The sequence below is a fragment of the Labeo rohita genome, chromosome 18, assembly GCF_022985175.1.
Source record: "Labeo rohita strain BAU-BD-2019 chromosome 18, IGBB_LRoh.1.0, whole genome shotgun sequence".
NCBI lineage: Eukaryota > Metazoa > Chordata > Actinopteri > Cypriniformes > Cyprinidae > Labeo > Labeo rohita.
The window spans coordinates 18,053,631-18,071,240 of record NC_066886.1 but is presented as its reverse complement, the minus strand read 5'-3'; the positions used below and the strand labels follow the sequence as shown (position 1 = coordinate 18,071,240).

The 17,610-nt window shown below is 35.4% G+C and overlaps 2 protein-coding genes across 2 annotated transcripts; both read left to right on the top strand.

Moving 5' to 3' along the window:
* The first annotated feature begins 1,394 nt into the window (after positions 1–1,394).
* On the top strand, positions 1,395–8,929 carry tbcb (tubulin folding cofactor B). Its single transcript, XM_051135057.1, has 7 exons — positions 1,395–1,602; positions 1,749–1,911; positions 3,476–3,619; positions 3,801–3,897; positions 6,928–7,119; positions 7,334–7,406; positions 7,534–8,929. Exons 2-7 carry the CDS (start codon positions 1,792–1,794, stop codon positions 7,646–7,648), a joined length of 741 nt encoding a protein of 246 aa, XP_050991014.1. The 5' UTR covers positions 1,395–1,602; positions 1,749–1,791; the 3' UTR covers positions 7,649–8,929.
* Positions 8,930–9,039: 110 nt separating this feature from the next.
* On the top strand, positions 9,040–16,078 carry tmem123 (transmembrane protein 123). The gene is made up of 4 exons (XM_051135066.1): positions 9,040–9,388; positions 11,766–11,939; positions 12,054–12,210; positions 14,708–16,078. Exons 1-4 carry the CDS (start codon positions 9,334–9,336, stop codon positions 14,730–14,732), a joined length of 411 nt encoding a protein of 136 aa, XP_050991023.1. The 5' UTR covers positions 9,040–9,333; the 3' UTR covers positions 14,733–16,078.
* The last annotated feature ends 1,532 nt before the right edge of the window (positions 16,079–17,610 follow it).

Genomic DNA, 17,610 nt, shown 5'->3' with positions numbered 1-17,610 from the left:
TTTGCATGCTGGATGGACAGGGAGAGTAAGGGTTGAAATGTGAAAGAGGACACGCACACCTGGAAGCAGAAGGACAGAATGAGATGAAGCAGAGCTCTGTACCTCCATATCATCAGTTTGCAAGAATGTAAACTTTGTTTTCAGGAAGGCGGGAGATCAGGCTGCAGTCTGTCACCCCCATCCTACAACTTTCTATCCTCTCAGCCCATAACCCCTAACCCTTTGATCTTCTGCCTGTGCACACTTGCCTTTTAACATAGTCAGTCATGTTTTGCAGTCAAGATGAGTGGCTGTTTTTAGAATCACTTTAACTGCTACTGCAGAGATATAGCTAAATGTGCATTGATTTTCAGCCCATTAGTCTCTTATCCTCTTATATATATTTGTATATTTAGGTACACTCTAGCTAATGTATATTTAAATCATATCAGCTTTGAAAGTAGGTTCCAGTAAGGTCTTAGTTTAAACCATTAACTAACATTCAATGATCAGTACATTTGTTACACAACTGTTCATAATTCATGTTAGCTCAGGTCCAAAAAATAATAATGTTAACAGATACATCTTTTGATTCACTAGGATTAACAAATGTTTTAAACATATTTTTCATAGTTCATGATAACTAATGTTGACAACTAGTGTTAAAAAAAAGTAACATGCTTGTTCCATAGCTACTTGTTGTCTAGTAGTCACAATTCTAGTAGTGAAAAGTAACTCTTTCATTGTTATGTGTAGAAAATACTTTTTTTTTTTTTCTTGATTACTAGTAGATATTAATTCGGTACTAGTACTTACATTTAGTTATGAGAAAGTGTCACAATATTTAGGCTACTACTATCTATTACAAATTTAGTATCTATTTTATACAATAGTTAGTATAGATCCTAAACTAGTATCCTAACGTTTATTTTGGTTATAATAGCATTTTTTATTGTCATATGCGATAACTAATCAGAAAGATTGTTTTATATTTCAGTTATATATCTAATGCAGTGTAAAAAAAATTCGAAGCTGTAAATAAAACAAAGATTATTACGTTTTCAGTCTTTCAACTGCAAAACTTAACGTTTAATTTCGGTCACGTTTCTTTGTGAAATGTACCAGCAATTTCTGAATTAATTTACAATCGTGTTTTGAGCTTTTTTGAAGGGTTTCTGAAACTCTAGCAGCATCGTGTGGAATACATTTAGTACTGCAAGCATGTGTGTTTTTTTGTGCATCTTTTGGGAGCGGTCCGCTTCAACAAAACAAACTGTGACTGGGCAATAACACTTTCACCGAGCACCCCGATTCGACAGAGTACGTTTTCCCCGCCCACTGAAACACTAATAGCATGTTCTTATTGGTTGAATCCAAGATCCCGCCCAATTGCCAATTTTTATTGGCTCAAAGGTCAATGTGGGAGGGAAGAAGCTTCCAGAATCTAGTGGCGTGGTCTTTGACGGAAGATCTTTCCGTAGGAGCTAAAACAAGAAGAAAACACATCTTTTTGGGTCTTGAATTCTGAATAGACTAAATAAAACACCGGGTCCCCTGGAGCTGATGAGAACTGAACGCACAAACAGCTGACTGAAGCCGTGAATAAAGTGAAGAGTTTGTCACGTGAGTGCATGTAAATATTGGCTAGTCATAGCAACCAGCAAGATAGCAAATATTAAACCTTAAGTGGAAGCCGTGACCAAATAACTGTTCTGTCTGGACGTCTGTATTTTGCTGCATGAATATCAAACACATCATTTGATTTTCAGCTCGACCACACCAGCAGCATCAGAGTTTGGTTAGTAACGGAAGATGGAGGGAAGTGTGACAGTCATCACCAACCCCACCGTGACTGTACGGGTGACCAGCACCGTCAGCTCGTTTGAAGTCAATCGAAGATTCAACAGAGGCATAACGATCGCAGAGTTTAAGGTGTGGCAGGGCAGATCATGCATCTTGTGTGATTCATATACTAGTATTATGATTACTAAGTAACCAGACATTAAATATGTCAGACATCACACTAACGTTACATGTATTATTACCTATTGTAGAATTAAGTATGTTGTACTCTAAAGCTTCGTTTTCTAAAAAATAGCCCTGGCTGCATTTAGTCAGACGACATATGCAAGAATAAAGGTGTACAAGAGATTTTTTATTGTGTCAGTACATTTAAAGAAATTATTTTATACATTATCAACCTCTAAATGATGAATATTAATTGTTGTAATATGTACTCCTAAGGTACTTCTATGAACCATTTATATGGTGTTTCATTTGTGCCAAAAACAAGCCGACTGCTTTGTGCTTTGTACTATACGTTTGTCATTGAATACTTGTTCAGGTAAATCAGAGTATGTTGATGTGTATGTTGTCTGTTGACGTTGTCTTAATCTGTCATCCTGTCGTCTTTAATGTTGACTTATTCTGTCGTCTTTATTGTTGTCTTATTCTGTTGTCCTTAATGTTGACTTCTTCTGTCATCTTTATTGTTGTCTTATTCTATCGTCTTTACTGTTGTCTTATTCTGTTGTCCTTAATGTTGTTTTTTTCCTGTTGTCCTTAATGTTGACTTACTCTGTAATCTTTACTGTTGTCTTATTCTGTTGTCCCTAATGTCGAATTTTTTTTTTTTTTCCCTCTGTCGTCCTTAGTGTTGACTTATTCTGTTGTCTTTACTGTCGACTTACTTTGTCATCTTTGTCATCTTATTCTGTTGTCCTTAATGTCGACTTATTCTGTTGTCTTTATTGTTGTCTTATTCTGTCGTCCTTAATATTGTCTTATTGTGTTGTCTTTATTGTTGTCATATTCTGTTGTCCTTAATGTTGATTTTTTTTATTTATTTATTTTATTGTTTTCGGTCTCCCTAATGTTGACTTATTCTTTCGTCTTTATGGCCATATTATTCTGTTGTCCTTAATGTTGTCTTATTCTGTCGTCCTTAATGTTGTCTTATTCTGTCGTCTTTATTGTTATCTTATTCATGGCATCTTTAATGTCGATAAAGATGACATTAATGGCGACAGAATAAGATGACAGTAAAGACGACAGAACAAGACGACAGTAAAGATGACCAAAGATGAACAAAATGACAATAAGGACGACAGTAAAAACAACAGAGAAAAAGATGGCAGTACGACAAATAAGATAAGATAATGTCAACAGACAACATACAGGTCAACATACTCTGATTTACCTGAACAAGTAGGCAATGTCTGTAGACAAAGACAAATGTATAGTACAAAGCAGTCAACTCATTTTTGGCACAAATGGAACACCATATATTTAGGGGTAAATAAGATACAAAATTGGCCTTAAAGGGTACTGCCTGAGTGATGAGCTCTTGTACCCAAGAAGGTACATTTTTTAAATCATTTTTTTACTTTTTGTTTGTGTGTGTATTACATCATAGTTTCTCAAACTGTTTGGGTCTATTTGGAATCTTATCGATGTTTTAGTATTTTCTAGTTTAAAATATATGCTTATTTTTCAGAGTAAACTGGAGCTGATTGTGGGCACTCCAGCTGCCTGTATGGACCTTGAGCTGTTCAGCACTTCAGACAAGCTCTTACAGAAGTTAGACAACAATGAAGCGCTGCTCGGCTCCTATCCGGTGGATGATGACTGCAGAATACATGTGGGTATTGACTCCTTTGTGACACCCCATCTACATAGAAAACAAGTAACATGATAAAATTAGAATGTGTTGAAGAGATGTGAGATGATGATATCTGGAGCTTCAAAGCTATGCTGTTCTGAAAACATTTTTAAAGATGTATAAAGATTATTATAGTATAATTGTGTTGATTTCTGTGCAGGTGACAGACCGCAGTGGTACGCAGAGTGGGGAGTTCACTGATTTGTCAAAGGTGGAGAAATTCGAGATCTCTGATGAAGCCTATGAAAAAAGGGCAGGTAATCCAAATATGACAATCAGATTTCTTCCTGTGACACATTTGCTTAGTGATTTAATTTATAGTAACTGCTCAAATAGTTATATTGCTGTGATTTAACTCACAAGACACACTTCATATCTTCCTTATTGTGACATACATGTGAGTTAAATGGACTACTGAAAATGGAAAAAAAAAAGTAGAACAGGGTTCTACAGACTGAATGGAGGCAGATCGACTAAATGTGAACTTGCAGTCACTTAAAGAAAAGTGAAGGGTTTAATGGAGTTAAAGGAATGGTTCAAGCAAAAATGAAAATTCTGTCATTAATTACTCAACCTCATGTAGTTCCAAAACCTTTGTTCAACACAAATTAAGATATTTTTGATGAAATTCATATATATATTTCTGAACATATAGACGGCAGCACAACTACCAGTAAGAAAGGTAGTAAGGTAGGGATGTTAAATATCAAAATGTCATGGTACCATAATACCTTGATATAACGTTCATGGTACAAAATTTATTGTGATATTAAAAAAAAAAAAGACTTGGAGAAAAGTTCCAGATGAAAATTCCTAACTGTGGCTTAGAGTTATGGGGTATATTATGAGATGGGTCAAATGACCTAAAACTCCATTTTATAAAATAAAGTATTATTTTTAAATATAACTGCACCAGCTGGACCTTGATGATTCAAGATTTTTAATTGGATTATATAGGAGCACCCCCTCTATAGTCACTAAAAAGCTGTCACTCATGTGTGTGTGGGTCTTATTCTGTCGTCTTTACTGTTGTCTTATTCTGTTGTCCTTAATGTCGATTTTTTTTTTTTTTCCCCTGAGCTTATGTAACTCCGCCCTGAACAAATAATCTTGTTACATATATTTTTTTTCCTTAAATCATCGTGGTGACTCCAGACTTGAAAAACCACTTTTTGCCTGGGACACATTTTGTTTCATACAGTCATGTGACCACGATGATATTGAGACAATTTTGCATATTGCGATACCACAAAATGGATAATACCTACAGTAAGAACTTCGTTAAAATAGTCCATGAGACATCAGTGGTTCAAACTGTAATGTTATGAAGCCACGAAAAATACTTTTTGTGTGCAAATAAAACAAAAATAAGGACTATTTAAAAAAAAAAAAACAAACAAAAAAAAAAAATTCAACCATTTCTTCTCTTCCGTGTCAGTCTTCGACACGTGTTCATGAGAGTACCACAATGTGTGTGGTGCTGCTGACGCAGTTCATTGTCTATATTTTGGTTCAAATAAGTAAGGCTGACGATGTTGACGTGTATGGTGTCTGTTGACATTGTCTTAATCTGTCATCCTGTCGCCTTTACTGTCATCTTATTTTGTCGTCCTTAATGCCGACTTACTCAGTTTCTCCTTAATGTCGACTTGTTCTGTTGTCTTTACAGTCATCTTATTCTATTATCCTTAATGACAACTTATTCTGTTGTCTTTATTGTTGTCTTATTCTGTTGTCCTTAATATTGTCTTATTCTGTTGTCCTGAATGCTATTCTGTCGTCTTTACTGTCGACCTTTGTCATCTTTATTGCCATCTTATTCTGTTGTCCTTAATGTCGACTTATTCTGTTGTCTTTATTGTCGTCATATTCTGTTGTCCTTAATATTGTCTTATGCTGTCGTCTTTACTGTTGTCTTACTCTGTTGTCCTTAATGTCAATTTTTTTTTTTCGGTCTCCCTAATGTTGACTTATTCTTTCGTTTTTATTGTCATCTTATTCTGTTGTCCTTAATGACAACTTATTCTGTCGTCTTTGTCATCTTATTCTGTTGTCCTTAATATTGTCTTATTCTGTCGTCCTTAATATTATTCTGTCGTCCTGAATGCTATTCTGTCGTCTTTACTATCGATCTTTGTCGTCTTTATTGCCATCTTGTTCTGTTGTCCTTAATGTCGACTTATTCTGTTGTCTTTATTGTTGTCTTATTCTGTCGTCCTTAATATTGTCTTATTCTGTCGTCTTTACTGTTGTCTTATTCTGTTTTTGTCTGTCTTTAATGTCGATTTTTTATTTTATTTTATTTTATTTTTTTCCTGTCATCCTTAATGTTGACTTATTCTATCATCTTCACTGTCGACTTATTTTGTTGTCTTTGTCATCTCATTCTGTTGTCCATAATGTCAACTTATTTTGTCTTCTTTACTGTCATCCTTAATGTCTTATTCAGTTGTCCTTAATGTTGAAAAAAAAAAAAAAATCAACCATTTCTTTTCCATATCAGTCTTCGACGTGTTCATGAGAGTACCACAATGCGTGTGTTGCTGCTGACGCAGTTCATTGTCTATATTTTGGTTCAAATAAGTAAGGCTGGGCAAAAAATTGCAAGTCATCCTCTCTGTCAAAATCTTCAGACATGTTTACAAAGTTTATGATGTACAGTGTACGTCTTCCTCTGCTTATATACAAGGCACAGCATATACCACACACATGCATTGTGACACTCTCCTGAATGTGTGGCAAAGACTGACACAGAAGAGAAGAAATTGTTGCCGATATTTTTGTTTTCTGCACACAAAGTATTATCATAGCTTTGAAACGCGACGATTGAATCACTGATGTCATATGGACTATTTTAATGATATCATTACTACATTTCTGGACCTCAAACATGTCCGTTGTGTTGCTGTCTATGCAGGGTCAGAAAACTCTCAGATTTAATGAAAAATATCTTAATTTGTGTTCTGATGTAAACAAAGGTCTTAAAATGTTTGGAACGACATGAAGGCGAGTAATTAATGACACTTTTCAATAACTAGATAGGGTCTCATTCTGACTTTTTAACAATTTTGTTAACATTTATGGGAATTTGTTAACAAAATGGAATAATTATGTGATACATTACCATTTGCATTTTTTGTTTAACTGCTTCAGTGCTTCAAATATAGTGTTATGGTAAAATTAGGTAGTCTATAATGGTTGAGAAATTTAGATCACACATATTACAAGTGCCTTTACAGTTAATGTAAGCAAATATCTAACATTTCAGTTTAAATCCTACTTGTCAGATTCAATACGGAACTTCAAGAAGAATATGAAGTTAGGTCGATTTAATGAGGAAAACAGGGCCAAGCAAGAAGAGGCTCTTGCTAAGAAAGAAGAGGAAGAGAAGGCGGCTATGGAAGCCATTGCTGTTGGAAACCGTTGCAAAGTTCAAGTTCCTGGGCAACCTACCAAGATTGGCACTGTTATGTTTGTGGGTAAGCTTAACCTCGTTTTCATATCACACCTCTCAGATTAAGACTTTGTGTGGTTGCGTGACCTGGTTTAATTGCATCTACTCTAATTTACTACTTGAATGTTACACACACTCAAGCCAAGAATATGAACTTAAATTTTAACTAGTTTTGACATTATTGTAATTTTATTTAATATTATTATTGAAAGGGGCTGAAACAATTTCTTTGTTTGCAGGTACAGCAGATTTCAAACCAGGCTACTGGGTTGGAGTGAAATATGATGAGCCGCTTGGGAAGAATGATGGCAGGTCGGTGCACGCACAAGTTATTTATGTTTACGAATAAGACCAGCATGTCTCTGAAAAAGACTAATGTGACCCTTACATAAACCTTATGAGAAAGTCTAACTGATGCGTTATGTTTATCCTGATTTAGTGTGAATGGGAAACGTTACTTTGAGTGCAAGCCAAAATACGGCGCCTTCGTGAAGCCCCTCTCAGTAACTGTCGGAGACTTTCCTGAAGAGGACTATGGTTTGGATGAGATGTAAGACTCACTTGATGAGCAGTCAGAAGCATCAGAAGAAAGATCCTCTTTCTTCCAGAAGTTTGGCTCCATGCAGTGAGAAGGTTTTTTGTCGTCAATGCGATCATTTTGTTTTATGTTGGTCTGGAAGAGATCAGCGAAAATTGTACCTTAATTTCCTGCAGTCAAACTTAAGGAATGATCTTTAAACAACATCTGTGCCCTGGCGACTAGAAGTAACTAGTGAGGTAAATGTGAGAACACCAGCCGAGGTCAGAGTCAGAAAAGCATTCGCTTGCATGTCGATTGCTCGTTATTGAATTCCAAAGTTGAGCCTAGATCGAATAATTTTCCTTCAAACAAAACCAACCCACCACAAAAGAAAATGTTTATCACAATTTTGCAGTTCTGTACACACTGTGTATTGTATAAATTTATTTGTACTAATGAATTCCTCCTTTTCTGCAGCCTATTACATTCTTATGCATCAACATGACTGTGTTTAGGGTATCAGTCCCTCATTCTCTTTGGCACTTTAGCGTTTAGCTCACTAATGAGATGTGTAATGTAGAATCCAGTGGCCTCAGTTTTCCATACTTCTGTATTTAGTGTAAATTACGGAAATGTGATGAAGTCTTGCTTTTTTGTGACAACTGGCATGTAAGCATTTTCATGCATGTCAAATTTATGTTTAGCAGAAAGGCCTAATGTTTTTATGGAATTCTGTTTAGTAAAATATGTTTCAAATAAATCCATGTGCCAATTTTGGAAATCCTGCAGATAAGCCCAAATTGTCTTTTCATCTGCCTTAATACGTAGCATGAGGCACAAGTTGCGGTGAAAAACACTGATGTTGTACAGCCCTAAAACCTCGATAGCTCACAAATGATAATAAACATTTGGTTTTGGTCCACAGCAGCTGATATGATTCATATGAATGCTATAATTGTCATAGTAGCTTTAACAAAACGTAGAAATGTTGGATAAAAGACCAAGGCCAGGCACAAACACTGATAGACATGCATTTTTTTTGTTTTGCTCTACTCAATGCTTACATTAAGTGGTCATAATTCGAAAAGACAATGAAGTATTTTTGTTTTTGACATTTAGTGATGCTTAAAAAACGTACAGCCTGTCACAATTCGCATAGAAAGTACAATTATATTTATCATTTATTAAATACATGTGGCTATGGGAATACTAGCTCAGTTGAAAGTGTCCGAGTCCACTTAATTTTTGTAAATGTATTTCGATTCACTCCAGACTGTGATGCTTTGCAAAAATAAAATAAAAAAGTTTCAAATCACTTGCTTGGACGCCATTCTTTCATTCATTCATAGATAAATAGATAGATAAAGCATCATTTTGACAATAATATTGCATCAGATATGAAGCGCGAACGCCCGTTTTACTGTAACACACACACCGACAGATGTGCAGCCCAAACCCCCAGTAAAGACCACATAGTTCTCCTTTTCAGTCGCTGTTCCTGTCAGCAGTTGCTGTGCTGGTATTTCCTACATCTGGATATTAAAGTATAATCTCATTTAAGAATTATTTATAGCGCGTTCCTCTTGCTGACAAGACTTAGTTTGATAAAGTCGTTGATAGTGAAGACAGACTCAGAAGACTGAGCTTTTTTCGTGTCATGACTGCCGTTCAGTTTGGCACTGTAGGTTTAGTTTAGACTTTAGTTTATTCGTCAAGAAAATGAACTGCTGTTTGTGTTTCATCTTCATTAATTCCTGTCTGCTTTTGTCATCGGGTAAGTGTTTCTCAGTTGTTTATTTATATTATACGAACTCTGTGGAAAACACGCTGTGTAACGGAAATTGCGAAAGCTTCCATTGTGTATACGTGTACACAGAGTTTAGAACATTTCGGTTCTGTCCCAAAACTGACTGAGATGCCTAGCTAGACAGCTGCAGGCTCCGAAATTTTGGCAAAAGATGCCACATTTCTTTTTAATGGTGCCTGAAGCAAAACATTCCTATTTGCTCATGCTTACCAATCTTAGTAGTCTTTCAGGTACTTCCCACAGATAGCGAGAAGAAGCTGGACGGCTGTAAAAGAGTCAGAGAGAGGTAGATTCTTTAATAAAGTCATTCAGAAACAGCCTAGTTACTGCCTTGAAAAGACCTAGCAATAAGCCAGAGGACCTTAGCAACCATATAGCAACACACCACAGATATATAAACTAACGTTTCCAGTCAAAAGTTTTTGAACAGTAAGATTTTAAATGTTTTTAAAGAAGTATCTGCTCACCAAGCCTGCATTTATTTGATCCAAAATACAGCAAAAGCAGTTATACTGTGAAATATTTTTACTGTTTGAAATAACTGCTTTCTATTTGAATATATTTTAAAAATTAGTTTATTCCTGTGATCAAAGCTACATTTTCAGCATCATTACTCCAGTCTTTAGTGTCACTTGATTCGTCAGAAATCATTGTAAAATGCTGATTTGCTATTCAAGAAACATTTTTTATTATTATCAATATTTAAAACAGTTGCGTACATTTCTTTTAGGATTCTGTTCAGAAATGCTGTTCAATATAATAAATAATAATAATAATAATAATAATAATAATAATAATAATAATAAATGTTTTGTTGAGCAGCAAGTCAGAATATTAGAATGATTTCTGAAGGATCATTATCATTATCATTTTTTTATCATTATCATTTTATTATCATTTTTATGCTAAAAATTCAGCTTTGAAATCAGAAATAAATTACATTTTAAAATATATTAAAATAGAAAACAGTTATTTTAAATTGTAAAAATATTTCAAAATTGTACTGTTGTACTGCTGTGCTTTGGATCAAATAAATGCTGGCTTTGTGAGCAGAAGAGACTTGTTTAAAAAACATTAATCATCTTTTGACTGGTAGTGTACCTCAGCACCTAACCAGTTGCCTAACCTCAGGTATGCCTGGGGCCCTTCAAATCGTGTTGTACACGCAATTTCTACCTGACAAAATATGGACCCTTTTCACATTTTCTCAGAAGCATGAGTCATTATAGTTGGGTAAAGTGTATGTATCCCATTTTCTCCAGTGGCAAAATCCGTTTTAACATTTCTCATCTGTCAAGCCTGTGCAAAGGGTCCATTTTAAAGCTTGGGAAAAAAAAGTTATATTAATTCACTTTTAAGGTCTACAAATTACACTTTTAAAATTAGGCACCTTTATATATCCAGATTTTTTTAAGAACATGGAAACCCTGGTTCTTCTTCTTCCACTTCAAAAAATAAATAAGTAAATTAAAAAAAAAAAAAAACATACATCCTTACATAAATAAGTAAATGAATATCTTAATTTCAGTTTTTTGGCCTTATTTTAATGCTTATTTAGTCTTATTTTAAATAATTTTTATATTATCTTGAGGCTGTCATGGAAGTTTACTAATGCCACCCGTTGGGCCCCGGCCCCAATTTCAAGCTGAGAATAGTTGAACTCAGTATGTTGTCAGAGTGTTTTTTTTTTTCTTTCTAGTTTTGTTGTACTGCAGGACATTTAAATAATTTTAAATCATTTAAAATTGTAACATCTGTAGTGTATAAAACCTGTAAATTTATTTTTAAAGAAATATAAGAGGCATTATTGGATTATCTTTTGGTTACAGTTCAGAGACGTCTTTGGCATTTTTCACTTTATAGTATTGTTGAAATGTGCTTTCATGTATGGCAGCAAAAATAATCCAATAAAGTGATTTAGTGTAATGGCGTAGCTTGCATGCTTAACTGTGTAAAGCGTTTTTTCTCAGACACAGTTACACTAAATGTGTAACATTCTTTACTCATAGTGTCTGATTAAAGATATTATCTACCAAAGCATATACTTTATTCCAGGTTCTGGTTGAGAACCACTAGTTCACTGCTCACTGTTTTGACACAATCTACATGTATACAAATTGCAAGTTATTCTCTCAAGTAGTACATCCATATGAATCTTAACTCACACCATTTTACTCAAGTTTTCCATGACAACACAGATTGCAGCATTCACAATGTTTTGGACCAGATGTGTGCTATTGCAACAAAGTCTTACACAACGTTATAAAAGAACACCGCTGGTGGCATTTATCGTAATTTCTGTAATATAAGAACAAATAAAATTATCTGGATTTTCCATGTGCAGACAGGAGAGCTGTCCAGGCTCATTCTGCTGAAGGAGAAACCTCAATGACTGGATCAAACATGTCTAACTATTCAACATCAATGCCCAAAGCTGAACCCATCACCCCAACTGAACCATCTGTGAACACTGTGCACATCTCAACAAAGAGCAAATGTCTGATTTCTGCATCTACAGGTACAGCATGATTTGATTTGTTGCACTTCTTTTGATCAGTTGATTGCATTGGTTTCACCAACATCGTCATCAACATATACAGTCATATTTTAAAACAACCATTTTCTTGGACAGATAAAACAGGCGTTTCTTCTAGTATCCCAACACCAGGTCCTCGGTTCCACGCGGGTAGTTTCATCGGTGGTATGATGCTGGCCTTTATCATCATGCTAGTCGTCACTCTGGGCTACAGGATGGCCTGCTCACAACGGGAAGTGCAATACAGATTCATGTGAGTATCATCAAAGCGCTTGATTGTTCTTCAGTATTTTTGCATTTAAATTTCCTTATAATTTACTCACCCCCATGTCATCCAAGATGTTCATATCTTTCTATCTTCAGTCAAAAAGAAATGAAGGTTTTTGAGGAGAACATTCCAGGATTTTTCTCCATATAGTGGACTTCAACGGTGGCCAACGGGTTGAAGGTCCAAATTGCAGTTTCAGTGCAGCTTCAAAGGGCTCTACACGATCCCAGCTGAGGAATAAGGGTGTTATCTAGCGAAATGATCAGTCATTTTCTAAAAAAAAAAAAATGTATATGCTTTTTAACCACAAACTGTTGTCTTGCAGTAGCTCGACTTCACGCATTACGTAATCACATTGGAAAGGTCATGTGCGATGTAGGCGAAGTGTTTACAAAGCAAACGTGCAAAGAAATTCAAACGCCGTTTACAAAAAAAAAAAGGTAAAACGTTGGACGATTTTGAAGTTTTTGAAGATTTTTTCGCTCTACCCTGCCTTTTTCAAACGTAACTAGGTGTGAGGTTTTTTTTAGAAAACGGCCAGTCGTTTTGCTAGATAAGACCATTATTCCTCGGCTGGGATTGTGAAGAACCCTTTGAAGCTGCACTGAAACTGCAGTTTGGACCTTCAACCCACTGATCCCCATTAAAGGAGAACTCCACTTCCAGAACAACAATTTTCAAATAATTTACTCACCCCCTTGTCATCCAAGATGTTCATGTCTTTCTGTCTTCAGTCGTAAAGAAATTATGGTTTTTGAGGAAAACATTTCAGGACTTCAATTGTGCCCCCGATTTTGTACTTCCAAAACGTAGTTTAAATGCAGCTTCAAAAGGCTCTGAACGATTCCAGCCGAGGAAGAAGGGTCTTATCTAGCGAAACGATCGGCCATTTTTTTCGGAAAATAAAAAAGTGTATACTTGTTAAGCACAAAAGCTTGTGTAACACAGGCTCTGAGATGCACGTTCACAACACTTTGTACTATTGAATCACGTCGAAACTACACGTGGAACTACAGATCCAGTGTTTACAAAGCAAACGCGCAAAGACTAAGAAAGTGCAAGTAAGTCAAACGCTGTTTAAAAACAAAAAGCTACAATGATTTTGGACGATTCTGAAGTTGTAGGAGAAAATAAGATGGAGTTTTTCGCCATTCTCTACCTTTTTGAGCCGGAGTGTACAGAGGATGAACGTGATTCGTAGTAGGGATGGGAAGTTCGGATCATTTTACCGACTCGGACCAGTCTCGTTCAGCAAAATCTTTTTTCTAGTCATTTTGTTCATTTTAGCAAAATATAATTAAAATGTTACATGTTACTTCCCTAACACATCTACTGCTTACACAAATGTTAATCACACTAAAAACAAGAAACAGAAAAGATTAATTCATTGTTTACCTGGGTCTTTAGTCTATGATTAGCTCTCCTCACCTCTTATCTGACAAGTTTTCGGGTTTGAGTCGTTCGTTCATCACGTGACAGCCCCATAAGATGAACGAACGACTTAAAAACCCAGAAGACTCGAAACAGGTCGAAACAGGTTCACTTCCAGTACAGAACCTACTTGATTTTGCGCATGCGCGACTGAACGAATCACTCCCCGAGACGACTCGTTTTTCCCGAGTCACATTAAAGATCCGTTCAAAATTAGCGAATCATTCAAGAACGCGCATCCCAGAGCCTGTGCTACATTTTGCGCTTAAAAAGTATGCTAATTTTTCATTTTTCGAAAAAAATGACAGATCGTTTCGCTAGATAAGATCCTTCTTCCTCGGCTGGGATCGTTTAGAACCTTTTGAAGCTGCATTTAAACTACATTTTGGAAGTTCAAATTCGGGGCACCATATCAGTCCATTATATGGAGAAAAATCCTGAAATGTTTTCCCTCAAAAACCATAATTTCTTTATGACTGAAGACAGAAAGACATGAACATTTTGGATGACAAGGGGGTGAGTAAATTATTTGTAAATTGTTGTTTTGGAAGTGGACTTCTCCTTTAAAGTCCACTATATGGAGAAAGATCCTGGAAGGTTTTTTCCTCAAAAACATTAATTTCTGTTTGATTCAAGAAAGATGTGAACATTTTGGATGACATGTGGGGTAAGTAAATGATCAGGAAATTTTAATTCAAGAGTGAGCTAATCCTTAACAGCTTTAATGAGGGAAAGAACTACAATTCCATGAAGCAATGACAATTTTTTGCCATTACTCTGGTGGACTTTTCTGGTAGAGTATCATGGGTAATGTAGTTCTTCACCACAAATTCAGCTGTTAAACATATTCACAACCTTGTAGCGCACAGCAGGTCTGTGTTTAAGGTTTTATAAGTTATTGTTAAAAATACATTTCTCTATTGAGAAAATGATTGCCGTTTTTACTTAAAGAAACCCAACCGTAGTACTCTGTTATGTATTATCCTATGTTTTATACATGTTTATATGTGATAATGTAACACTAAGCTAATATTTATTTCATGTCCTGCAGTGAGGAACACGATGCCATCATTTGAAAATGGAGCCCTTGAGGAAATAAAAGCTAAAACACAATCTAGTCATGATCTGAAGAGAACATTTTCACCATGATGTGGTTGATATGCAAATGAGACAGTGTCTGGTTTGATACATTTTATATTGTAATCTTAAATAGCTTATTCCCTAGTACTTTTTAGATTTGAATTAAATTTTTTGTACTACAGAACAGGACAGAGTTTGTACTTAAACTAGACTAAACATCTATAGTATTTAAAATATGAACCTGTAAAAGTTTTTAAAACATATTAGACATATATCTATATGTGTCATATATTATTTACATTATATACATATATATGAAGAGTTCAGATGCAAAACCAGCTAAAATCCATCTCGGTCAAAAATGAGATAATGATACTGAGTGAATGCTCTCAACACATATTATACATCCATCAAATACTTTTTCTTCAAACTCGCTAAAATACCAGCCTCAGCCCAATCAGGAGTACCAGTACTTACATAGAAACCTATACATCTGAGCCTGATAAAAAGGCATTTTTTAAAGAAAGACATCTGAACTATTCATATAGATTTATATAAATATCAGATTATTTTGTTACAGTTCAGGGACTTTTTTCCTTTTAAGATTATGGTATTTTTGTATAAAAGTTCATGGTGTGTGTTTTTTGAAATGTGTTGATATTGGTTGCATGTATGATAGAGAGAGTGATTCAATAAAGTGGAGTGCATGTTCATTGTAAAACATTACCCTCCACAAACGGCTTGATTGACAGGTGATCTGACCAATCATAACGTTGAATCCATTTTGTCCGAAAAACAAATCAGACGGGAGAGCATATTAACTTTGGTGAACTTAAAATGTTGTGTATTGACTGTGCATGTCTACATACCTAACACGTACTACACATGTGCATGATGGCACCGTTTTCAAGATCCCCTTATTGGGTGGTCATTCTCAGCTTCTTGTTGAAGTGACATCACACCGACCAAGGCCTCTCCCAAGATAGTTGATTGACACGACTGTCTTACCTTAGACCCGCCCTGATGAACTGTAACAGTCCAACTGCCATTGTTTCGACTCCGGTGCAGGGGAAAACAAGAATGGATCCGATTGAGCAATTGAGGTTTTCTGTTGTTAGATATAATAATGATCATAGCAGTCATCATTTACTCCTGACATCTGAGCCACTGAAGATGCAGAGGATTAACATTACTTTCTTTTTTGAAGGAAATTCGCCCAGCGATCTACATAAATGCGTCTATGTTTGTGTGAATCATTTGTGATGCTGCTTTACCTACAGAAGAAGTGAGTATAAGGGTTTTTTTATGCTTAATAATATGCTAGTTAGCAAGTTTCATGGCTAAAGTAAACAAAAAGGCTCATCAACCCACAATAGAGAGGGGCGGGGTGAGCAGAGCTCATTAGCATTTAAAGGAACGTGCAACAAAACCGGTTGATGTCTGCTGCACTGATTTTGACAAGGTAAAAAGGGTGTTTTTTACACTACCACTGACTAATTTTAACCAAAGTATGTTATAGACTTTTTATTAAGACCCTAACGAATCATATCAACTTGTGGAAAATGGCCATCCGATGACACTTTTAATAAACGTGCGATTAGTCGACTAACGCTTCAAATGAACAACTACTAGACGAGGACAGGCCTAGTATTGACGTCTTTCCTTGGTTGAAATAAAACACGTTCTAATGTTCGTGTTTATTTTGTGCTTTAAGTGAATTTATGACCCTGGACCACAAAACCAGTCATAAGGCTGAAGTTTTTGAAATTTTGAGATTTATGCATCATTGGAAGGTTGAATATTGGTTCCTTTCCATTGATGTGTGGTTTGTTAGGATAGGACAATATATGGCCGAGATACGACGATTTGAAAACCTGGAATCTGAGGGTGCAAAAAATCTAAATGTTGAGGAAATCTCCTTTAAAATTGTCCAAATGAAGTTCTTAGCAATGCATATTACTAATCAAAAATTAGTTTTGATATATTTATGGCAGGAAACTTACCTTCATGGAACATGATCTTTACTTAATATCCTAATGATTTTTGGCATAAAAGAAAAATCGATAATTTTGACCCATACATTGTATTTTTGGCTATTACTACAAATATACCCATACTTCTTAAGACTGGTTTTGTGGTCCAGGGTCACATTTGAAAAGACAATCGGTTCACATGCTTCAACTGAGGCACGATCTGTCATGACACATTAAAAAGCCATAAAACTGTATTTATAATTTAAATTTCTTAAATGACCAAATTTGAAAACCTAGATCATGTTTTATACCAAAGTAACTTGCTCTGTCTTGCCTGTCGGCGTGTCGTCAGATGTATTTTTCACTGCGTGAGAACATTATGATGTGTAGTGTGAGAGCGGATGGCTTGTCAGACATAGCAGCAGTAACTAAAGGCGGCGGGATTTGCAAATTTTCAATTTACAAGAAACACTCTTTGCTCAATGCATAAATACACAGCATCTATCAAAGTATATACTTTATTCCAGGCCAATTTTAAAGTAATATGTAAAGAGATATAATGTAACAGAACTTAAGGTTCTAAGGTACATGCACATACATTGATTAAAAAAAAAAAAAAAAGAGAGAGATCATAATAAATGGATATAAATTCATTCTGGGTGCATTTAAAAGAAATCTAAATACCAATCCATTAACTTGTGTGATTAGTACTACCACTACAACAAAAAAAGTAAACAGTTACTATATATTCTGAACAGATGCACACTAAAGCAAGCATAAAATCATGTTTAAGTGACATACACATTTTAGTCAATGTTCTAGAAACGTGCAATACCCACAATTCATAAAACATTTTGTTGCATTGCTCTCTCCAAACACTGTTTTACCCCACTAGAGTCTG

What these genes read in the sequence shown, in the direction of transcription:
- tbcb (XM_051135057.1), top strand. Translation starts at nt 1,792, where the DNA reads ATGGAGGGAAGTGTGACAGTCATCACCAACCCCACCGTGACTGTACGG. An exon ending in AGCCTATGAAAAAAGGGCAG is followed by an intron (nt 3,898 to 6,927) that starts GTAATCCAAATA and finishes CCTACTTGTCAG; the next exon opens with ATTCAATACGGAACTTCAAG. An exon ending in TGGCACTGTTATGTTTGTGG is followed by an intron (nt 7,120 to 7,333) that starts GTAAGCTTAACC and finishes CTTTGTTTGCAG; the next exon opens with GTACAGCAGATTTCAAACCA.
- tmem123 (XM_051135066.1), top strand. Translation starts at nt 9,334, where the DNA reads ATGAACTGCTGTTTGTGTTTCATCTTCATTAATTCCTGTCTGCTTTTG. An exon ending in CTGTCTGCTTTTGTCATCGG is followed by an intron (nt 9,389 to 11,765) that starts GTAAGTGTTTCT and finishes TTCCATGTGCAG; the next exon opens with ACAGGAGAGCTGTCCAGGCT. An exon ending in GAAGTGCAATACAGATTCAT is followed by an intron (nt 12,211 to 14,707) that starts GTGAGTATCATC and finishes CATGTCCTGCAG; the next exon opens with TGAGGAACACGATGCCATCA.